Source organism: Lasiodiplodia theobromae (genome assembly GCF_012971845.1).
Source record: "Lasiodiplodia theobromae strain AM2As chromosome Unknown scaffold_1, whole genome shotgun sequence".
NCBI classification, from domain to species: Eukaryota; Fungi; Ascomycota; class Dothideomycetes; order Botryosphaeriales; family Botryosphaeriaceae; genus Lasiodiplodia; species Lasiodiplodia theobromae.
The window spans coordinates 993,126-1,012,571 of NW_023336399.1; the positions used below are offsets into that span (position 1 = coordinate 993,126).

Sequence of the window (19,446 nt, forward strand, 5' to 3'; positions counted from 1 at the left end):
GTTCCTGTGCCGACGTTGCGTGTAGTGATTGGGTTTTGAGAGGATGTGAATGCTTTTGGAAGACTAACACCCTCCTGCGTACACACAGTCACTTGGCTTGAAGTACCAACCACGCGTAGGCTCGCTAGCTGCATGGACGACCAAGCTTGCTCAATATTAAATCTGTGCTGTTTATCTCATTCCCAATTTCCATTCAAAGATATGCAGTTAGACGGATGGATCCTCGCACAGCATGCTGCAAGCGCACCTCCGCGTCCCCTACGCCGCAGCCGACCAGTAGCATGGCCACAGGCATTCACCCCAGCCGTCGGCTGCAAAGCCCCTCACAGTTGCAGCAAATGACAATTACATGAAGCCGTTGTTACTTTGATAGCACGGTACTAAGTACCTGTCTTTTTTCACAACCCGCTAAACCGATTTCCCCAACCTTCTCCCTGCCTTCTTAATCCGATAGAAAATGTGACCATCTTCGGCCGAGCTTCTCGTAGCGGTGTGATAAGCTAATTGCAAGTACACCAGCACTGGCCGATACCATTGTGCCAACCAAGCTCGGGCCTGATAATGCACCATGATCGTTGGCATGTGTTCTTGCTGCGCAGGGCTTTGACGCAAGCCTCGGGGCAGAGTGTGTAAGCCTTGCCTTTCTAAAGACGGCCATGTAAGTACGATGACCCAAAGTAGAACGGAGCGTTTCGTCAAGAAATGGGCTGGGGTGGTGTGTTTTATGACTATACATCGTGCTGGAGACGGAGATCGCAATCAACAGGAATGGGGATTCAGGCGTCGGGATTGAGCTCTCCGGAAGGGTCGTCAAGGTCACTGCTGTTCTTGATGGGAGAGGTGATAACCGTGCCGAGCATGACGGCGAAGGCGATGGTGAGGAGCTTGAGGTAGTGCATCTTGGTGAGCGAGGGAGAACTGGTGCTATGTGTTAGTCGCAGCCAGGACGAGTATCAAAGCCGTGAGGACATACGCTGGCCTGATGTACTGCAGACGGTCGTCTTCGTTGGGAATTGTCAGGGAGGAGATGAGGGTGGCGTCGGAAGAAGTTGTGCGGACGAAGAACTAAAGCTCGTTTTATAGGTTGATTGTAAGGGAAGTCACGCGAGAGGAGCTGCGTCCTGCATTCACAGTCACCAAGCCTAGACACGCGTGACCAGGCGGCAGCTACAGAGCCCAAGGCACCTTGGTACCGCACGTCAAGCTTCAGGACGCATCTTGATTTTGTGTTGCCGCCCTACAGGCTGTCGACAAGAGATAGGACCAATATTTTATGTGTGGTGAGGCCGCTAATATAATAGTAAATCGTCACTTCACTATACATCAATAAGAGCCGATGGTGTAATGGCTAGCATTAATGCTTCTACGATCACTTAGCCAAACATTCATTGTAAGCTAGTAGACACTCGTTAGCATACTACCATGTCGGCTGAAAGAAACCACAGTTTTATATTACAAACACTTCCTTCCAAACCACCTCAAAACAAACCAGGAAGTGGCAATTTTCCCCTCCACAAAAGAAGTGTTAAGCTATCTATACACAACGTCCACCGAATCTCCGCTTAGTCCTCCGACGCCCCTTTTTTCTTTCTTAAGGTATACACTTAAACACCGACCCGCCAAACAACCCACCCAAACGCCCCACTAACCACCAAATGGAACCCCACCGCCCAGGCCATGGCGTACAAATACTTCGGACTAAACACGGTCCAGATGAACAAATGCGTCCGCAGCACCGCGCACGCCACCATGACGGCCACGACGCCCGCCGCGACCCACACCGTCAAGCGCGCGAAATGCCTGAACCACATACCCTCCACATCCTCGGCCAGCCCGACGCCCTCCAACGCGCTCTGCAGCTTCGGCAGGTGGCCCGGCTCGGACGCGGCCGCGACTTTCCCGGTCGCGGCGTCGCGGCGCTGCACCTCCTTCCACTTCTGCATCTCCTTCTCGCGCATGACGCGGCGCAGGGCGGCGCTGCCGCGGCTCCAGCGCGCGGCGTCGAGCAGGCCCAGCACGGCGGCCGAAGTCCAGTAAAAGGGGCCGGCCCAGTTGGCGGCGAAGAGCAGCACGCCGACGGCGACGATGTTGTAGCCCGAGACGCCGTTGTAGGCGTTGGACAGGTCGATGCTGGAGATGGCGTTGGAGTTGCCGAGGGCGAAGAAGGACGTGTGCGCGAGCAGCAGCGATGTGAGAGTGTGCTCGGTCGCGCTGAGGTTGAGCTGTGTGAGGTAGTGCTGCTGCAGGCGGAAGACGAGGAAGAGCGGGATGTTGGACGCGCGCGTTTGCGTGAGGAGCGTCAGCGCGAGGAAGTCGTGTAGCGCGTCTACGATCAGGCCTGTTGGAGACGTCGTCAGTGGCGAGCACAGCGCGTTGTAGGAGAGCGTAGACTTACTGCCAGACTTTCCCTTGCCTTCTGCGGTTTCTCTCAGAACCACCCATCCAACACCGACAATGGAACCGATGAAGACACAGCGAACCAGTTTGACGAGGTTTAAGCTTTCCAAAAACACCATGGCGCCGGGACTGGCTCCACGCACAAGCTCCGGCGCATCTCGGGCAGTGAAGCTGAGTTTGAACAAGAAAGCCACACCACACAACAAAAACGCGTTACCAACTGCGAAAGTCTGGAGCTGTTTCCCCTGACTAGTCCTCGGAAAGCGGCGGGTGAGGTGTGTCTTGATTCGCATAGTGAGATGGATGTACGTAATGCTGACCAGAGACCAGAGCACAACCGGATGTGTCATGATCGCACTGTGCACGATGTCAGGAGCTCCGGCGTACTTCTGACCTGTTTGGTTCCAGCGACGTGTAACGCGATGACATAGCAGCAAGACCCCAATAGGGAGAACATTGCGGGGAACGTTGGTCTTCCGTGACTTGAGAATGAACAACAGAGCAAACCAAGCCGACGTTGCCCAGTACCAAAAATGCTGCTCTTCTTCCACATAGCTGCTCGCAAACATCATGATGCCATATAAGACAGTCAGCAAGGCAAAGAAGATGCCGACAGCTGATGCCGGGAAAAGGTTCGGCGAGATGACAACGATGGCGAGTGCCGTGCTGACTGTAGCCAAGGCAGCACCAGCAATGAGTAGGGTGACATTGTAGTTGCTGGCTGTGCTACTCAATGCTTCTTGAGCAGCTCGACAGAACTGGCAATATATTAGACCACGCACATGAATCTATAACGATCACTTACCTCGAGTGTTTGGTCAAGGATCAGCTCAGCTTGCGGGAGCTGACCCTTTCCCCGTTCGAGGGAATCCTTCACTCTGAGCCACTTGCAGGCTAACTCATCGCCAGTTGAACTGACTGAATCACACTTGGCAAGAAATGACAGATCCTGGAATAGCGCATTGGGGAAAGTGGCTTCGGCAATCTTCAGGATTTGGTATGCGTTCCTTAGGAGCAGTTGGGCGCGATCATCTCCTGTACGACAGTAAGCAAGCTGCCACAGTTTTAGTCGGTCTGGGCATACCCTTTGGCCACATTTGCAGCAAATCGGGGATAAAAACTCCCAGGTTGTTCAATGGTATAGGGAATCCAAGCAGTCCAGCAAGCGTCGGGGCGATGTCGGACTGCTCAATCTTCTCGTAGTAGTCGAAGTCCTGAGAGGGAGCTGTCGGGCAAGATAGGCCCTTGGAAATGGCCTTCAGCTTGGGAGACATAAAGACGAGGGCGGGAGATGTTTCTCCGGGGGCAGACCCGCCGTGGTTGCCTCCATCGTTCATGCCGTGGTCACCGCATAGCACCAAAAGGGTAGACTCGAGGTGCGGTTGGGTCTCGATAGCCTCGTAGATCTGCTTGACGATTCCGTCCATCTCGGCCTGCTTTGGAATCATGTTCGGGCTGGCGCGAGAGTCAGTTTGGCATTCAGAAGGCAGCACGCTCGCAGGGATATACCTCAAGGGTCCAGCCTTGTGGCCGATATGGTCAAGACCAAGATAGTGCATGATCATGGCATTCCAGTCACTGTTGCGCAGCTCGCCGGGAACATGTCTGGTCACATTGTTGTCCACTTCGGTGAAGTCCTGCCGGGGCAAAAGTCTCAGCTGCATTGGTATTTATGTACATGGATTGGCGGCGCCAACTAACCGAAACGAAGAAGCTCGAGGTGCCGTCGGCGCGCTCGAACGTCTCCGGGAACAGCTTCAGCCAGGTGTCGTCGCCGTACATGACGAGCTTCCCTCCCTTCTTGGCCTTCAATTGGGCCAGCCATGTGTCTTGGTATGCCAGGGTCGAGGTAGTATCCGACTCGGCGAAGTTGAGAATGACGTCTAGGAAGGATGGGATGGAACCAGTGGTGATTGCCTTCACGCGGGGCATGGTGATGGTCGGGGAGGTGGCATGGGCAGTGAAAGGAAGCGCGGCGCCGGAGGAGATCAGGCTGCAGAGGTGTTAGCAGACATCAAGGTTCGAGGTCGCAGCTAGCATACCTTTGGGTAAAGTCGAAGCCGGAGGTGTTGGAGAAGACGAAATCACTGCGCAAATTAGCAAGGGTTTCCCAGGCCATAGGTCCCAAGCGGCGCACCTTCTGAGGGCATCGACGACCATGAAGACCACCTTGTCGAAGGGGGCGTCGGGCGGACTGCCGTAGACAGAGGGGCCATATTCAGCAAGACCGGGGAGGAAGGGCTTGTAGGGGAAGAAGCCGACGGCGAAGGTTAGCACAGCAACGGGAATCAAGACATTGGCGGCAGTGAGCAGGGCGCGCTGCAGCGAGGTGGGAGCGGGCATGGTAGGACGGGGGTGCGCGATCAATCCATCTGGATTGGGAAGCAGAGGTGTTCGCTCGCGCGTCGGCGGCGCGAAGTCAGCAGCTGCAGGGACCCTCTTGCCGAGCGCCCAGTCGGATCGTCGGATGCGCTTTAACACGACCTCTCGCCGTCAATAAATAATCCCGTCACCGCCGTTCGCCATGGATCCCGCAGACAATGGATCGCATTGGGGATTTCTGGAAGAAGAGCAAGCGCGAGGTCAAGGACCTGCTGGCTGACGTCGGCCTGCGCGACGACGAGGCCCCAGCGCAGCCTCCGCCCCCGCCCTTGGACTCCCACCCCAATCATCAGCACCAATTCCAGGATCGGCGCCCGCAGCTGGACCATTGCCATCATGACTACCACCGTCGCCGAAAGGGCATCTTCTGCCATTACATGGTACTCAATTGGCCCCAGCACCGTCCCGCCCCCAGCTTACTAACCAGAAGCACAGGTCGGAAGCATGGGCAGCATCGAGCAAGCCCACACTGATGTCAGGGAAGCGAAGTCGGTTGGATTCGATGCCTTTGTCTTGAACGTGCAGAACGTGAAGGATGACTGGTCCTTGACCGCGCTGTCCTGGGTCTTTTCCGCTGCCGAAGCCGCCGATTTCAAGCTGTTCTTCTCGTTTGACATGGATGTTCTGGCCGACCCCGTGGATTTCCTGCCGCTTTTCGTCCACTACCAGGCCCATCCCGCCTACTACCGCTACCAGGGCCTGCCTTTCGTCAGCACTTTCCAGGGCGGTCGCAAGGCCTTTGACCTGCCGCACCCCAACGAAGGCTGGACCTTGAAGTTCCGTGCCCAGCTCCAGGACCGCTATGGAATCATCCCATTCTTTGTGCCCGACTTTGATGACCACGGCGGCGCCGCTTATGACGACAATTTCTTCAACCGCTACTCCGTCGTCGATGGTGTCTTCAGCTGGGAGACGGCCTGGCCTTTCAAGGACGATGGCGTCAGCGACGTGAGCTCCGCCGTCGACGAGGTCGGCATTCAGTGCGCCCACAATTCTGGCAAAGTCTACATGATGCCCATGTCTTCGCTGCAGTTCAAGCGAATTGACGGCAGCGGCAACTGGTATCGCCGCGGTGAGCTCAACCTCGCCCAGCGCATGGCCCAGGTGCTGGCCTTGTCTCCCGACTTCGTTCAGATCATCTCGTGGAACGACGCTGGTGAGAGCCACTATATTGGCAATGTGTGGCCAGAGGGCATCGCCAGTTGCCCCGACATCGGTCTCTACACCGATGGCTACGACCACAAGGCCTGGCTCCACGTCATTGCACCCTTCATAGCCGCCTGGAAGGCTGGTGCAACCCACCCTTCTCAAATTGTGCCGTTTGGCGGTTTTGCTGGCGCTTTCTGGTACCGTGACCGCCTGGCTCACACACACTGTCCCGGCGACAGCATGGGTCGGCCTTCCGGTTGTGAGAACGCCGAGGATGCCATCAACTTTGCCATTTTGCTGCCAGCAGACACCAAGGGCGTTGGCATCAATGTTTGGAGCGGCGGTGAATTGCTCGCCTCTATTCCAGGACAGCCGGGCCTGAACGCCCACAGCGTAAAGGGCGCGAAGACGGGCCCGCAAAGGGTTGAGCTCATCAAGGATGGCCACCTTCCAATGGGTGCTGGCGACAGTCCTGTGAACATCACTGATGAGGCTGACGAGAGCAAGACGTATAACTACAACTATCACGTCGTGCATATCTCGTAAACTCGTGGCTTCAAAGACATCACACAGTAGACATAGATCAATTGAGCTGCAGAGTATTCTCATACCAACCGCCAACTCTGGCTTTCTAAGTAACGGTTTCGCGATTGACACCTCTTCTGTTGCACTTTTCAAGTACTTGTCAGCCACTCTGGCCTTCGAACCTCGAACCACCCTGTTCCAAAGCACCTGCCATGGCGTTAGCAAGTGGAGCGTGGAGGCCCAGGCTTTGTCCGCAGCCGTCCCGGCGCGCGGGTCGCGCGCGCGACCCCGAAACAGCAGCCACTTCCAACAAAGGCCAACCATATCAGTTCCTGCAAAGAAAACTCTGCACCTTCCTTTCGTACACGAGGAAGGAACGACCTGGCCTTGCTCCAGCTGAGCAGGCGGGCGGTCTTGGCATTCCTATAAATACCCTCCGTTCCTCCTCCATCGAACCTTTTCCTCCTCCACCCACTTTCGTTTGCTCCCGACCCTCGTCGCTTCATTGGCACGCCCGACTCACGGCTTTCGTTCATTCGCAACCCAATCTCTCGCTTTCGACAAGCCTTTCCGTTCGTTCTATACCACCAAAATGGCCTCTTTCAAGAAGCTCCTTCTTTTCTTCATGGCTTTTTATCTCGCCGCCAGCGCCAGCACCGCCAAGGTCAGCATCGCCAAGGCCGACTTCTGCGACGACCTCAAGAAGCTTGTCGATGATGGCCATGTGAGCCGCCGCACGTATGGTCTCATGGCCGAGGACCAGATTGCTCGTTACGAGCATGCCATCGCCAGACGCGTCCACCCGGAGAACCCCGCTGGCCAGATTGAGCCGCCCGCCAATACCAACAAGCCGCCCGCCAGTACCAACATGCCCGGCAGCTTCGTCGAGGTTCCCTCCATCATCGACTTCTTCAAGGGTTCCAAGGGCTTCAACGGTTCCGTGGGCTTCAACAGTTCCAAGTCTGACCCTCCCTTCGCCGGCTACATGCCTTCTCACTGCGACTGGGCCACTGGCACCAAGGTGGATGTGAGTCTGATCCTCTTCCCTTTCGCCTCACCTCACCTCGCTTCATTTGTTTCCCAACTTTCACGTTAGCAACTCTGAATAACCCAGATTATTACAGGGAGAGGGAAAGCTTGCTTGCGTCGCGTATTGCAAAGACCATTTTCGCGACCAAGACGAGTGTGAAGGCTCTCGCTGCATTGCTTTCAACGGTCCTGTCGAGCTCTCCGGTCCCAAGATGGGCCAGAACAAGCCCGGAAAATGCTTCTGCACGTGCGGATGCCCGAACATTCACCCAGTGAACTAAAGAAACCCGCATCACCATCGCCTTCTTCCGTTAAAAAAGCGGCTTCTTTTGTACCACAGTCGACTTTGGGATGGCGCTCGGTTTGCACAACACACTGATAGCACATTCACTTTCTGGTCTTATAAAAGCGCGCCTTCTTTTTCAGACGGCTAGTAATTTCGGTTGGCGATTGGCATTTTGGGGAAATTCAGGTACTTCGGTTTCTTGGCGCAGCTTCAGCTCTGTTCGTCAGAATGTCCCCTCAGGCCCAGACCGCCACCATCAGCAAGGTAGATAGAGGCTTGACCATTGACAATCAAGGCTCCTCAGTCTTCCAATTCGTTTCCTTGTTCACAGTGACTTTTCCGAGTAGTTGAATCCCATTTGCGAATGTGTTGTTCCATACCTTACAGTCCCCTCCCGCAGCCGATGGTTGGCGTGGATACGTTTTTTACTTATGTCATGCGTAGTTGAAGCTATCGTCCGGATGAGAATGTGGAATTAAAATTCCTACAGACACATCCGGACGATAGCTTCAACGACCCGTGTTTGTTCATTTTTCTGAGAAAAAGCTAAGGCAAAAGCTATGCTTGGGGCCTTACTATTCTTCGTGCCAGCCGTCGGCTGCGATACCCCCTTGTAATTACCACCCGGACCAGCACGTCTGCTTCCCATGGGTGGATATGCCCAAGTCTCCCCTCTCACTTGCAAATTTGGACATAGACGTGAAACACCAAAAGACTGCCCTTATCCATTTGCCATCTATCAACACGATGAGTGCCACTCCCAGCACAGACAAAAACCTAAACACATGGATATCATTCGCTTCATCCCGAACCTTTTTTTTGTCGCATATGTACCTGTCTTCCTTTCCAGTTCTGTATCTTCACGGTGTAGAGGGTGAATAGTGCTTGCCAAAAAAAAAAGATAAATCAAAGATAAAACAGCAGAGCGTGGGGAGAATTAAAATATATTATTTGTACAGGAAAAGAGAAAAAAGGACGAAAAGCCGAATAGAAAGAAGGAAGAAAGCAAATGCCGCACGCAAGACATGGTCTGTGATGCGATTGGGTGGATTGCAATGCTCGCCTCATGCAGAATGCTTTCTTCGCGCAGGTAAGATGATGCCAAAAGGAGCCAAACAATACATGCGAAAAGAAATGACGACGCCAGCGCCATGAAGGGGTGTAGGAAGAAAAGAAGGCGGAGAAAAGACGGCGGCGGATGGGAAAGATGCGCGCGGTCTCACATGACGGCACACTCCCGGTCCGGCGGTTTCTTCTTCGCCTTCCCCTTGCCTCCGTCCTTCATCGTGGAGCTCTCTTCCGCCGCCAGCGGAACGCTGCTGCTTCTGCGCACCTTCTTCTCCTTCTTCCCGCGGCCGAAGCCCATCGTCGTCGAGCTCTTGATCGGAGTTCCTCCGCCGTTGTTCGTGGGCGCCTCGACGAGGACCAGCGGGTTGGACGGGTCGCTCTCGACGTCGTTGCTGTCGTCGGCGCCGCTGTTGTTTTCCTTTTCCTTGGTGTCGCTGCTGGCGAGCGGGAGCGTGCTGGTGCTGCCCGTCTCGCCGAGCTTGTCCCTGCTCTTGCGGCCCGTGAGGCGCGACATGGTGATGCTGAGGCGGCCCTCGCCGCTCTGGCTGGTTGGCCGGCTCTTGCTGCCGCTCTTCTTGGCGGCCTTGGAGCCGCGCCGTGACGACAGGAAGCTCGTGCGCGTCTCATCGGCCGGCGTTGACGGCGCCGTCGCGTTGCGCGACGCGAGGCTGTTCTCGTCGAAGGCGATGCTGTTGCGCCGGGTACTGTTGAAGCTCGAGCGGCCCCGTGCAGAGTCGTTGGAGCCGGGCACGTCCTGACCGGTCGACAAGACATGGTTTTCTGTGTAGTCGAGGCTCGGGCGGCTGGGCTCCCAGTCTGACGTGTCAATCGCAAGCTCTCCTTTCTCGGCTAGGATTGTGTCGTCTGCACCCGTGGCTTCCGAGTTTGCCTCTTCGTATGTGGGAGGATCTCCTCGTGCCAGTTCCTCATCGATGGGACAAACTTGGTAAAAGAGAAGGTATGGCGTCTCTTCCTTCAAAGCTTGGTGAATGTCGACATAGGTTACGCGTTGCTTTGCCAGGTCATCAAACCGCATCCAGGGCGTGTGCTCGTCATCGTTATCAGGCCGATAGTTTTCCGGCCCATCCCTCGAGCCGGTTGGGCTTGGAGTCTGACCGCGAACAAGGGAAATGTAATGGCCAGAATCCACGGATGCGCCGCGGTGGCACACCACAGATTGCAGGACAAGCTGAAAGTTCCCAAAGAGAGGGCCTTCTTCCTGCATCCGGTCATCCGATATGAAATGGGGTAGCGCGATCTCTAAAGGAATGTCAATATATGTGCCTCGCCGCATCGGCAGGCCATTAGGCAGCATTGAGTATCTCTTCAAGCAAATGCCCAAAATTGGTCGCTTCGCTGCAAAGTGTGCAGCAACTTGAGCATCGTTGGCAGGCGCATTGTCGGTGTACCAGGCTGCGAAACAGTTAGCTCTATCGAAGCGGCCAGCCTAGCAACTCATGACTCACGTATCAAGCTGAAGAATTGCCACGCAGGCATGGTAATCTCTTTCTTTGCAAATGAACTTGAGCGGGTACGTCCAGGCCCAGCCGGAGGCTTCTCAGATGATTCTCCAACCTCGTAGTGTCGTTCGCTGAAAATGCTGTCTGTTCGGTGCCGAGTGTTAACAGGTCTTTCCGGTGATTTGGGGTTACTGGAGGCACTACTGTAGGTCGGTGCGGCTGGCGACTCCGATCCGGATGTCACTTCTACTGACTCAACATGCACCGCGTTGGATTTTTCCGGGAAGCTCGACTTAGCCTCTTCATTCTCTTGAACCGACTGAAGGGTGCTTCTCCTTTCTAAATGGCGCCTGACTTCGATACGGTTGTTGAAGTAGATTTCCAGACATTCCTCAAGCTTGATCGGCTCGTCGCTGTGCGGGTTGTCCTCCGGTATGGCAACTTCCAGTAGCCTTTCGTTAACGAATCTGTGATCATCGGCAATGTCCTCTTTTCCAGTGTGGTAGATGTCCATCTTCAGTGTGAGCAAAGGCAGTTCAAGTTGACCAGTGATGAACGTAAATGCTTCTGATGCATCCTGCTGGTTGAGTTGTGCAGCATCTTCCCAGCCGCACTGAGCCAGGGCTTCCTGGAGATGCTTCGTCTACACGAGAGCTCAGTCAGTCCTGGACAAGAACAAAACGCATAGGACTCCACGTACAATGTCAACGGTAATCAATTTTCCAGCGCGCAGGAGATTCACCCAGAGTCGCAAGATGGTTGCTAGTCGTCTTCGGGGGGTATCGGCAAAGGAGTCGAACAGCATGGCCTCGAATGAATCTAGCCTGGCGAACATGGCAAAGAGGAGGGAGTCCAGATAGCAGGTGACTGCACACCTGTTTTCGGCGCCAAGCAATTTCGTCTTGGGGTTGTATTCTCGCAGAATCCCGTCGACTGAGTCTTCGAAGAGAACAAGCAGCTCTGTGGCTTCCTTGACGTCGCCATTCGTAATCCGGGACCGTAGCGCATACGTGATTTGGGGTTCTTTGAGGGTGTTGATTCCGTAGGCAGTGAGACGCTGCGCAATCGCCTTGACCTGCGCGTATATCAGTCGCCGCCACAAGAGACTGTCACATGGCTCCGCGCACCTTCTTCTCTTCCTCTTCGGTCCTCTGCTTCTTGTTATCGTCGGTGTGGAAAATGTTGTACAGGTCTGATGGAATTGGTGGCGGTGGCTGTCAATCGGCGTCAGCAGGATGGGCAGGGCGGGGGAGGCAAGCAGTCGACCGTCGGGGCAGCGCATCGGCTGCACAGAGGGCCCTCGTCATTTTCAGGCGTAGCGGCGTTGAAGATGAAGGTGGAGACCCTGCGCAACATGCAGCGACCCCGCGGCGGCCCGGCTGATGGCGACACCTCACTGACCTCCTCGATGTTGTTCAGGCTCTTGCGCTTCTCACCGGCAGAGCGCTTGCCGCGCCTGCTTAAGAATCGCGACATCCCCTCCATGATTTCGCCGCCGTACTTCGCAGACATCCATCAAGCAAGGCGGCCGGGGAGGTTGGAGTTGGCTCAGACTGTGTGGGGTAGGCAGACGGCGAAGTGGGCGCTGGTTGCGCGGAGGATTTGTTTGCGGCCCAAGGCGAAGCGAATGCGAGGCGTCGGATGCGGCTGAGCGCAGCGGCGGAGGGGAAAGGAGAGCTCGAGCTCCCTTGCGATGTGAGTATGTGCTGTTTGTTGCAACGGTCATGGTTCTTAACGGCCTCAGCTAGAGCCCGCCGGAGGTCAAGCGCTTTGTCCGTGCGCAGCTGTCTTCGATTTTCTGGATCTGCGCATCCGGCCGACGACATCACTGAACATCACGCCAGCCTCTCCTCCACCATGGCCCTCCGCGAGCTCGGCGCGCGCCTGAGCTGTGCCCTCCGCACCGATGCGCGCCCCTGCCTGAGCGTCGCCGCCCCCCTTGGCCGCCGCAATGCCTCTTCGTCGCCGGCCGCGGACTCCGGCGCGGACCTGGAGGAAGCCTCGTCGTTCGCCGCGCCGCCTCCGGATGGCGAAATCATCAAGACCTGGGATCCAATAGCGCGGCAAAAGCAGCGAGAGAAGCCCCTGCCGTCCAGCAGGTGCGCCACTCCACAATTGGTGCTGTCGTGGCACTTTTTGCAGCACCCGTCACCGTTGGCCTCCACTAACGCATCAATGGCAGATACAAGTTCCGATCCCCAAAGCATTACCGTGGCCCTCTGCATCCGCACCAGCCTCCTCCCCCGTCAGACCCTGCCTCCCGTTTGTTCGTCCCCGGGCCCTTCACTCTGCCGCGCCTCGAGCAAACCTACGAAAGCACAATCAAGCCCGACCTGATGACTCTGGCGTACCACCACCACCCCCCCGGCTACAGTGCACCACCAAAGTCGCAAAGATTACGAGAATGGGTCGGTGATTCGCCCTACTTCAAGAACCGCCCTCTCAGAGGCCCCCGCGGTGGAGACACGCTCCGCCTTCTGCGACAGCCTATCACGTTCAGGAACGTCCCGAAGCTAGAGGGTGTCACGGTCCATACTATGGTTCCCAAGGCGGTAGAGGACTCGGCACATCTGCACGTTGCCGGAATGGTGATTCAGTCAATAACGAACGTTCGCACCACTGCGTACAAATCCAGGCACGCTGTGTCTCAATGGGGCCTGCGTGAAGGCAAATTCGTCGCTGTCAAGGCCGAACTGAAGGGCGAGGACATGTACGATTTCTTGGGAAAAACGATTGACTTGGTCCTACCGAGAATTAAGGAATGGAAGGGAGCTAAGGGCAGTTCGGGAGACAGCAGCGGCAACATCGCCTTTGGTTTGCCTGCTGATGCCGTGGCCATGTACCCGGAAATTGAGGTCAACTTCGACATGTAAGTGAAAGTGGACTTGCGTGTGAGCTTCTCCTGGCTAACGTTGACGCCAGGTATCCGCCTAAGATGATCCCCGGTTGCCACATCATTGTGAAGACGTCAGCAACCACTGACAGAGAGGCAAGGTTGCTGCTCAACGCCATTGGTATTCCGTTCTATGGCAAGCTCAGGAACTAAATGGGAGACACCGCTCGATTGTAACTTACTCCATTTACGGCGGCAAAAGCCTCAAGCCGGCGCAGAGCCACGCGTAGGCGTGTACGAATACTTCATGAGCGCAAGCAAACTCCACTTCAAGCGGAGTGCTATGTATCGATGGCAATGTTTGTTGAAAAAAGACTTGAGTAGGTTGGTTTGAAGATGATTAGCCTGTGTTTCACCGCTGTGGTGCAACAGAAGACGTGATAATTTAATAGGCAGCCTGCGGTACGAGGACGGCGGCAGCCCCCAGCTGCCCAATCTGAGGCCGACCTCATGCGGTACAGGTTTTGAGACAGGCAAACGCGTTTAAGACCGAGCTTCAAACGCGCATAAATGTCAGATTGCTCATGGTATCACTCCAACCATCGGCTACTGTGCCCATGTGAACAGACGCGCGTGGTATGGGGAGATATCCACCACACAATACATGACAAGATGACGCGACACTATTAGCAGAATGGCATTCTGACTGTCTGGGGAATGTTTCATTTGTCCAGGAGCTTGGGCCAATTGAAGCATTGCGGTGGAAGCCAAATTGCCCTTTGATGTTGCACGTGATGGCGCGCGTATCCCAAGTGCCGACGCGACCGTGGCGATAAGCACCACGGCAAGGGACGTGCGGGTCGATGCAGCTGCCGTCGACTCCACTTCATTGATCGAGCAAGATCCACGGCACTTAGAAATCGCCACGAAACCCGGCTTCTTCTTTCACTCACTCTTTGATTACCGCGAAGCGGTCGGCTCCCGATCCGATACAGTGCCATTCAAATTTCCCCTGTGGCAAATCGTAGAAGCTACTAACCGCCGCTAAGTTGTAAGACAATCCGATGCGCTGCCTCTCTTTCTTGCGCCCAGTCTCATTGTCCCCGCCGTTTGCCTGGCTTCGTTCGCTCACGCAGCTGTCTGTGTCAGTTTTTTTGTTGCGCTCCTGCCATGGCGCGAGGGAGACCCAGGGTGTCAGCCCAGTCCGGTAAGTGCGGATGGCGCCCACTTTCTGCGGCAGCTGCTGCTGCCTCGCAACACAAAATACGGGCTGCTCAACTTCCGACGCGTCTTCCACTGACTCTTCGTGCAGCATCTTCGACTGGCTCACCTGCAGCCAAGTCTGTCACCCCAATCAACAGTCGCACTAGGTCTTTGAGATCCCGCACTTTCGTTCCGAACAGCTCCGACAGTGAGGACGAACTCACTACTGCTACGCCTAAAGTTGGCACTCTGAAAGCGGTCGCTATCATGTCTGCACCTCGAGCAACACGATCTTCGGGAAAGAAGGCAACCTCCACCGAGTCCTCAATCGACTCCACGAGTCGCGACCATTCTGCCGAAATTGACACCCCGGCGACAAGCTACTCCAACACACCCGCGCCATCGACGAGAACGAAGCGAACGAGAAGCACCAGGGCTTCGCAGGTGAAGATCGAAAACAGAGATACCACCAATGACGAGGAAATCGCTCTTGCCTTGCAGGAACAAGAGTATGGCAACGGAAACTTCAAGAAGCCAAAGCGAGAGATCAACGACAGCGAGGACGACGACGATGAGGACGACCAGTCTTGGAACCCCTTCAGGCCCGTAGTCAAGGATACTGATGAGGAGGATCTGTCTCCTGCTCCCTCGGACCTTTCAGCCGAGGACTTCCTGCCACTCGCATCTGGCTCCAAGGGTAAAGCCAAGGCCCAACCTCCAAGGACCACGAAGCTCCCCACTCGTTCTCGGGCAGGACGCGCAAGCAATAACAAAATGGTCCTTGACTCCGAGAGTGAGGCCGTGAGCTTGTCGAACGATGACTCTACTGACGACTTCGAGGACTCGGCTTCTGAAGATGACTCCGAAGACGTCGAGTCTCTGGACATTCCTCTCATCAATCAGGTTGCCTCGGCGGGACAGGCTTCTACTACCGATACAACCCGATTCAATGTTCCTCAGCTCACCGAGGAACAGAGAGCTCGCCTTCGAGAAGGGTACCACAGAATTGAAGACCTCCGTGAGCGCAGGAAGAAGCGTCACCGTGACAACTTCGAGCGGTCGCACCCGGAGCTCCACTCGATGTGGAAGGACCTCCAGAAGATTCCCATCATCAAGCCAACTCCTGCGCCGCAACCGGCTTCCATCAGCCGAAAGTTGAAATCTTTCCAACTCGAAGGTCTTGACTGGATGATCAAACAGGAAAAGACTCCCTACAAGGGCGGCCTACTCGGCGATGAGATGGGCATGGGTAAAACCATCCAAGCTGTCTCGCTGATCATGTCGGACTACCCTGCCAAAGCTCCGACTTTGGTCCTTGTTCCTCCTGTAGCCTTGATGCAGTGGTCGAACGAAATCAATGACTACACTGATGGCAAACTCAAGGTCCTAGTTTACCATGGTTCGAATGCCAAGTCCAAGAAGCTCAATGTCAAGGACTTGAAGAAGTACGATGTCATCATGATCTCGTACAACAGTCTTGAGTCTTTGCATCGTAAGCAGGTCAAGGGCTGGACCCGCGGCGACGAAATTATCAAGGAAGCCTCGCCAATCCATGCCATCGAGTACCATCGCCTGATCCTTGACGAGGCTCACAGTATCAAGCAAAGGACGACCGGTGTTGCCAAGGCGTGTTTCGCACTCAAGGGCAAGTACAAGTGGTGTCTGTCCGGAACTCCTGTTCAGAACCGCATCGGCGAGTTCTTTTCGCTGCTCAGGTTTCTGGAAGTTCGCCCCTTTGCAGACTACTTCTGCAAGCAGTGCAGCTGTGCCCAACTGCACTGGACCCTTGATAAGGACTTCAAATGCTCTGAGTGCCGTCATGCTGGAGCGCAGCACTTGTCGGTTTTCAATCAGGAGTTGCTCAACCCCATCACTGGCGACGACCCGGTTAAGAGGAAGCAAGCTCTGGACAAGCTTCACATGATCACCTCACGTATCATGCTCCGGCGTATGAAGCGTGATCACACGAGCTCGATGGAACTTCCTCCCAAGGAGATCAAGATCCACAACGAGTTCTTTGGCGAGGTGGAGCGCGACTTTTCGTCCAGCATCATGACCAACACGCACCGTCAATTTGACACGTACGTTTCGCGTGGTGTGATGCTCAACAATTACGCCAACATCTTCGGTCTCATTATGCAAATGCGCCAGGTTGCTGATCACCCTGATTTGATCCTGAAAAAGAAGAATGAAGGGGGCCAGAACGTTCTGGTCTGCAACATCTGCGATGAGCCAGCCGAAGAAGCCATCAAGTCTCGCTGCCATCACGAGTTCTGCAGGGCTTGCGTCAAGAACTATGTGCAAACCTGCGAGGCTTCTGATGCGGATGCGGATTGTCCTCGCTGCCACATTCCCCTTTCCATTGATTGGGAGCAGCCAGATATTGAGCAGGATGAAGACCTTGTCAAGAAGAACTCCATCATCAATCGAATCAAGATGGACGAATGGACATCCTCGACCAAGATTGAGATGCTCATTTACGATCTCTACAAACTTCGCAGCAAGAAGCAAACTCTCAAGTCGATTGTCTTCTCACAGTTCACGTCCATGCTTCAACTCATTGAGTGGCGTCTCCGCCGTGCTGGCTTCAACACTGTCATGCTTGATGGAAGCATGAGCCCCGTTCAGCGCCAGCGATCCATCGAGTATTTCATGAAGAATGCCGATGTTGAGGTCTTCTTGGTCTCGCTGAAGGCCGGTGGAGTTGCGTTGAACTTGACGGAGGCTTCTCGCGTTTTCATCGTCGATCCTTGGTGGAACCCAGCCGCGGAGTGGCAGAGCGCCGACCGCTGCCACCGTATCGGCCAGAAGCGTCCCTGCGTCATCACTCGGCTGGTTATCGAAGACTCTGTAGAATCTCGTATCGTTATGCTTCAGGAAAAGAAGGCAGCGCTGATCAACGGCACCGTGAACAATGATCAGGTAAGCATAGACGTATCCTCTTGATGATCTTTCTAAGGCTAATATCTCGCTCAGGTTGCTATTGAGAAGCTCACACCCGAAGACATGCAGTTCCTTTTCCGTGGAACTTGAACAACAGGATGCTCCAGCAGCTCGACGCCTGCATTCCATGGAAATTCGTTCGCCCCCTGCATTTTCTTCATTACCTTCTGAACAAACTCGAAGGATTATACTAAATCGGCGTTCTCTATTGTCTTTGCTTCTAATTTCTGAAAAGTTGGCTCGTCACACAGGAGCCTTTTCGTTCCACATTCAAAAATTCGGGAGTAGCTTCACCTCGCATCAGCATGCGTTTTCCCTTACCCAAAACCATTCATGCATTTCGTAAAAAAGCTTGCAGTTATGCGGTGGAACACTCAATGTGTGCTTGCTGCATGCTCTTTCTATACCCGCGGAGGATATTTTCGTCACGATTAATGACAGTGGTAGGCGAGTAGAGATCGGGTACAGATGAGGTAGAGAAAACAACTATTTTGCTAGCGAGAATCTCCCAAAGGTGCTCGTTTTTCATGTCGATACGCACTGCTGACTCAAATAACTTTCGCTTGCGAGCGATAGCAATTTTAGGATGATCGTCACGATGGACAGTTTCCACGTGGCTTTGGCTCACAAATTTGGAGCGGTGGGCAATATTAGAGCCCGGACATGACGTAGAGAACAACGAATAGGAACAGCTGGTGATTGGGCAAGACTCAAGGGAGGCGTCGGGCGAAGAGCCGCGTGCATGCCAGTCAGCAGCAATCAATCCGGTCAGCAAAACCAGGCACTGCATGGTCCACCAAGGCCCAGATACCGTTACTGATCGGCAAGGCAACCACGGGTGCGGATGCGGCAGCTAAATTTAACCAACGGCAGAGAAGACTACCAACCACCGGTTTATACCTCCTAGCTGACCGCTATATCTGCTACATGATGGTTGGTGATTGACCGGATTCGATAGCGGCCCTCGCGGATGCTGTCCGCGGGAATCGCCATCAATATCGTCAGTTTGCAAGCCCGGCCACGCTACCGAAACTCCTTCAAGACCCCGTTTTGTCAAGGGTTCGTATCTTCCCTGGTGAGCCGTGGTGGTGGTACTGTGATGTGCGGAGAGGATGCAGCCACTCACAGCGCGCTCCCGACCCCACGTGCTGGAGCTCTTGGACCCTCTCTCATCAACATATTATCTTGGGGGTCCACTTTTCACCCATGCTTGAGTACGCGCTTGACCAGGTAATTTCCGTCCTTGACTGCTCTATTTTCTCGCCAGAGCGAATACCAGCGCTAGCCAGGGACGCTGCATAGTTGATGAGCAGAGCTCGAGGGAGCTTTGAGAAGGAGAAATAAAACAACAATGGAGTGGCCGCCCCGCAGATCGGCCATGCATGCATGGTAGACCGATCAGGAGCCGCAATTGGTGGGGCCTTCATTACATCCCGACAGCCCCGCGGGTACTGATTTCCAGAATCGCTCAGGAGCAACGGCAGGGCGCAGCTTGTGACAGCGCTTGTTGACGCCTCCAAGCCTCGCTAAACCACCTTGTTCTCGGGCGGCCTCAATGACTGCATTCTGGCCGTGACTGATGCCTGCTTGGCCTATCTGCAAGCTGCATTCCCGGACCGCGTGCCTGGCACCGATTTGCCCGCGGCACCAGCCATGGACGGCGAAACGCCCGCCGACTTGCTGCTGCGCCATGAACGCGCAAAGAGGAGGATCCATTAGGTAACCTCTCTCACAGCTAAAGCCTTGGTCATCTTCCTATTCCCCTTCTTCTTCTGTCTTCTTGGATACAGCTTGTCTAGCCTCCCACCATGAATACCTCTTTTCCCTACCACCACCTGACTCCATATTGATCTGCATCCGGATCGTCGCGTATTCAGCACGCGCCCCTGGCACTCCCCTCCGCTGTCGGCCTTACAAAGATCAACAAGGTACATTGGGACGCGCGCAAACAATAGTCATTTCAAAGAAAACTTGACGTCAAGGCTTGGACTGCTCATTCACAGGCACGCAAGCACATGCGTCCACCTTCAATGCCCAATGCCTATGCCTGCGCCGCTATCCTCATGTGACCTCTACGACTGACTCTCGGTCCCGCAGGCAGCACAATTGATCGAGCAATCTGCTCACGCAAGACACCATCGCCGTCGCATCGCACGTAGTTCTCGGCCCAC

At 55.0% G+C, this 19,446-nt stretch overlaps 6 protein-coding genes across 6 annotated transcripts; 4 read left to right on the plus strand and 2 right to left on the minus strand.

The window, feature by feature from the left end:
• Nucleotides 1-776: 776 nt before the first annotated feature.
• Nucleotides 777-4,740, minus strand: LTHEOB_283 (Type I phosphodiesterase/nucleotide pyrophosphatase/phosphate transferase; the record flags this gene model as incomplete). Its single annotated transcript, XM_035511685.1, has 10 exons — nt 777-918; nt 974-1,065; nt 1,650-2,338; nt 2,396-3,155; nt 3,203-3,432; nt 3,482-3,852; nt 3,907-4,034; nt 4,099-4,390; nt 4,440-4,484; nt 4,535-4,740. 10 exons carry the CDS (start codon nt 4,738-4,740, stop codon nt 777-779), a joined length of 2,955 nt encoding a protein of 984 aa, XP_035372285.1.
• A 197-nt stretch (nt 4,741-4,937) lies between these two features.
• Nucleotides 4,938-6,474, plus strand: LTHEOB_284 (Glucan endo-alpha-glucosidase Agn1; the record flags this gene model as incomplete). The annotated part of the gene is made up of 2 exons (XM_035511696.1): nt 4,938-5,159; nt 5,215-6,474. The coding sequence occupies 2 exons, from the start codon at nt 4,938-4,940 to the stop codon at nt 6,472-6,474; spliced, it is 1,482 nt and encodes a 493-aa protein (XP_035372286.1).
• Nucleotides 6,475-7,045: 571 nt separating this feature from the next.
• Nucleotides 7,046-7,549, plus strand: LTHEOB_285 (Dioxygenase; the record flags this gene model as incomplete). Its single annotated transcript, XM_035511707.1, has 1 exon — nt 7,046-7,549. The coding sequence occupies one exon, from the start codon at nt 7,046-7,048 to the stop codon at nt 7,547-7,549; it is 504 nt and encodes a 167-aa protein (XP_035372287.1).
• A 1,438-nt stretch (nt 7,550-8,987) lies between these two features.
• Nucleotides 8,988-11,808, minus strand: LTHEOB_286 (Ubiquitin carboxyl-terminal hydrolase 2; the record flags this gene model as incomplete). Its single annotated transcript, XM_035511718.1, has 6 exons — nt 8,988-10,249; nt 10,303-10,440; nt 10,489-10,939; nt 10,997-11,371; nt 11,424-11,510; nt 11,698-11,808. The coding sequence occupies 6 exons, from the start codon at nt 11,806-11,808 to the stop codon at nt 8,988-8,990; spliced, it is 2,424 nt and encodes an 807-aa protein (XP_035372288.1).
• A 345-nt stretch (nt 11,809-12,153) lies between these two features.
• On the plus strand, nt 12,154-13,342 carry LTHEOB_287 (Mitochondrial 54s ribosomal protein; the record flags this gene model as incomplete). The annotated part of the gene is made up of 3 exons (XM_035511729.1): nt 12,154-12,395; nt 12,479-13,165; nt 13,219-13,342. The coding sequence occupies 3 exons, from the start codon at nt 12,154-12,156 to the stop codon at nt 13,340-13,342; spliced, it is 1,053 nt and encodes a 350-aa protein (XP_035372289.1).
• A 957-nt stretch (nt 13,343-14,299) lies between these two features.
• On the plus strand, nt 14,300-17,365 carry LTHEOB_288 (DNA excision repair protein; the record flags this gene model as incomplete). Its single annotated transcript, XM_035511740.1, has 3 exons — nt 14,300-14,336; nt 14,442-17,254; nt 17,309-17,365. The coding sequence occupies 3 exons, from the start codon at nt 14,300-14,302 to the stop codon at nt 17,363-17,365; spliced, it is 2,907 nt and encodes a 968-aa protein (XP_035372290.1).
• Nucleotides 17,366-19,446: the final 2,081 nt, after the last annotated feature.